This window comes from Rhagoletis pomonella, unplaced genomic scaffold, assembly GCF_013731165.1.
Source record: "Rhagoletis pomonella isolate Grant_MI unplaced genomic scaffold, Rhpom_1.0 Rhpom_scaffold_00002, whole genome shotgun sequence".
Lineage (NCBI taxonomy): Eukaryota > Metazoa > Arthropoda > Insecta > Diptera > Tephritidae > Rhagoletis > Rhagoletis pomonella.
In genome coordinates, this window is record NW_023458556.1 from 13,306,149 (window position 1) to 13,309,591 (window position 3,443).

Here is a 3,443-nt window from a genome sequence, read left to right on the forward strand (position 1 = left end):
GCTATAACTTCTACCGCTTAGACTTTGTTGCTTTTTCAATTTTTCCTTACTTTATATTAGGTGTGTATAGTAACAAATAGTCAGTACTGCTTTGTACTGGACCTGCAAATTTTTACAGGGAACGCTTGTAATAACCCAAAAAATTTGTAAGAGCGCACTGAATCGAGAGCGTAATAACAAGGGAGTGTTGCAAGTTCTTGCTAGTGAAATTTTTACTAGCAAAAATTTGCTAGCAGAAGAAGAACAATTAATAAATGTTAAATGCACACCTATTATTTCTTTTAAGTGTAAGATTAAATAAATGGCAATAAATAATAATCACTCTGTACGATTTACTCATGCCATCTCTACCTGGGGCATGTACTATGTATGCACATATACACTGAGAGAAAAATCAACCAAAAATTGGTTAATATTACCAAATTCAAGCTAGAAAAGGAATCAACGTAATTTTTGGTTAATATTAACAATGCCTTGGTTGATATTTTCAATAATGATTTGGTAATATTAACCACAATTTTGTTTACATTAACCAAACTTTGGGTTGGCGATTTTTTCGTTTGAACACGCTTATGTACTGCACTACACAGATATATACAAACAAAAATATATATTATCATTTAACATGTTGCATCTGACGGCATTAGCAAAAAACAGCAAGCATCACGACACAATCAGCTGCAACCGCTTTTTAAAAATTAGTCTTCAAATGTTCAGCTTGAATCAATTTTTGTCGACGTTTGATTCGGTTCTGCACTTCACAAGGTCTTTTTTGTAATTAAGAAAAACCAAAAACAGAGAAAAATTAAAATTACGTATCGCGCTGGCGCCAACAATAACAGCAAGCATCTCTGCTCGTTCAGCCACTGCCATAAATACGAATTTTTTTTCAAATCTTCTACTTGAATCATATTTCTTACAATCAGCTTATTGACCATTGAAAAATCAAACCATAACTTGGTTGAAAAAACCATTGTGTTTTTGGCTCAGTGTACATATGTGTAAGTATGATTTAATTCGAAAAGGCATGCACGTTGTTTATTGAAAATTTTCACAATTATAAAATACATGTTGACTTTAAAGTAAATATTTTTTATTCATTACTTTTTGTGCACAGCTGCTGATGGCTTTAATGGCGAAATAAAAGTGTTAATTACAACAACATAATTATGTTCGGTGCCGAAACAGGCGCGTTACTCATTAAAAAAAAAAAAAAACTAATTTAAGCATAGCAACTTGTAGTCAATCTGCTTTTGGAGTGCGAAACAATTAATCATTTTGATAAGTCGGTTTGAAAATGTTTAAGTTCTTCAAATTAATTATGTGCATTTCCCTATTGACATATACTTATCTGTAAAGAGATTTAATCATCGGTATTTACATATACATACAAACATTATTACTTCCATGTAAATATGTAGTTATGTATGTATATCAAAAATTGCAATCAATTACATCTTGAAAAAAGTGAAAAATATAGCTTTTAAAAATTAAGAGATCGTGTCTATGAAACGTTCCTAGACAAACTGCGATGGCAGAGAGCGAACCAATTTCTAGCAACTGAATTAGTTCTTAAGTGTGTTAAGGAAGGAGTTTATTAAAATATATCTTAATCAAATTTTCTTCACTTCAGCTTTCAAAGAAGTTTCAACTTTCTAGACGTCAAATATACAAATCGCACAAATTTCAAATATTTTCAGCAATTTCAAACGAAAATCGTTTTACTAATCGATCTTCAACAAGCTCTTCCACCCAGATCCTACAAATGCAATCACGACTAAAACAACAGCTTTTCTGGCGCTTTGCAAACCAATTTCGTGTGCGCCGCCACACTCACAGAGATCAGGTGATGGAACGCATAGGTAAGCGTGAAATAGTCGGTTATGGTTGGAATGGTTCACCCTGTTATGCTGATCGTTTGGACTACCCGATGCCAGCGGTGCGCTTTCGTGAGCCTGATGCTGAAATTTGTGCGCTCCGCGAAAAGGAAACTGGCGATTGGCGTAAGCTAACCACCGATGAGAAGAAACAGCTCTATCGTTATAGCTTCTGTAAGACATTTGCCGAAATGAAAGCACCAAGCTCCGATTGGAAATTTTGTGTAGGTGTCGCTTTAATCGTTTGCTCACTGGGTGTATGGCTATCACTATCATATTTTCATGGCGTATATCCTGAATATCCAGTAACTTTCGATGAGAAGCGTCGTAGTGCACAACTGAAACGTATGATAGCTCTGGAGGTGAATCCGGTTACTGGACTGGCGTCTAAGTGGGATTACGAAAAAGAACGTTGGAAGTAGGCAGTGTTGAATGCAAAATCAACAAACACAAAACCATTGAAGCATGAATTTTTTGTCTGCAAATGTTACAAGATAGTAGAAATAGTAATAAAGAGATCTTGTTTGCTCTCTGAAAACAATGCCACGTATCATACGGTGGGCACGGCAAGTTCGAGTGTATGTTGAAATAACGCGGGCTTCTCGCGGCAGCTAAGGCTCTTCCTCTGAGGTAAGTGGTAAGTGAACCCTGTTGACAGCATTCATGGGCGAGACGGTTTAACAAAATATCGCGGCCAAATGTCTCATCCTACCTAATTCTTCCAAAGACGTGGCCGGATTTTGTGCCGCAGTCCAACAAGTTTACTGCATTCCTGTCTGTTTAGTGAGAGCAAAAAACCAGAGAGACCTTCTGAGATTGAAGGAAACATCAGTTTTGCTCACCTGCAGCCCCTCGATGCCTCCCAGTCATTGCTGGGCGAGGTATTCACCCAGTTTCTGATGGTGGCTTCGGTGGCCGAAGGTGGGAGTGCTATAACTGGTTGCGGACAGAGGAATAACTGGTCCGAGCAAGTTCTGGCCAAGTGGTCAGATTTCTCATTGCCAGGTACTCCCGATTGACCTGGCACCTAGAGTAAAGCAAGCTCGTTATGATTGGCAACATAATTTAGTTGAGACTTGCATTGCCGAACAAGTTTGGAAGTAGGTAAAGGGCTGGCCAATGTCTTTAGTTCAGTTTGGCTGTCACTGCATAAACTTAAACTCTCCACCTATTTTCCATCACGTACTCCATGTCCTTGAGGATTACAAATACCTCAGCCTGGAAGACCGAAGCATACTCCCAAGCTTATCCCTATTAACTTCGATGAAGACCCCAGATCCTGACCCAGACTCAGTTTTGGAGCCATCATGGAAGATTAGATAAGATGTCAGTGCTCAGTGCTGGTATTAAACCAACATTCTGCCTCAGGGAATTTAACATTTAAGAATCTCTTCAACAAAGGTAATGGTGGCGTACTATCCTGTGGCATTGAGAAGACACAAGTGCTCAGATGTCTGCCGTCAGCAATTTCCGCCTCACCCCACTCAGTGTTATACCAACATCCGTTTATGTTTAGTCGTTTGTGCCACGTGGGATCTCCACGATAGTTTTGTATCAATAGTTACT

At 38.2% G+C, this 3,443-nt stretch overlaps 1 protein-coding gene across 1 annotated transcript; it reads left to right on the forward strand.

Annotated features, from left to right (window-relative positions):
- Window positions 1–1,678: 1,678 nt before the first annotated feature.
- LOC118734560 lies at window positions 1,679–2,415 on the forward strand. The gene has a single exon (XM_036464274.1). It carries the CDS (start codon window positions 1,766–1,768, stop codon window positions 2,297–2,299), a length of 534 nt encoding a protein of 177 aa, XP_036320167.1. The 5' UTR covers window positions 1,679–1,765; the 3' UTR covers window positions 2,300–2,415.
- Window positions 2,416–3,443: the final 1,028 nt, after the last annotated feature.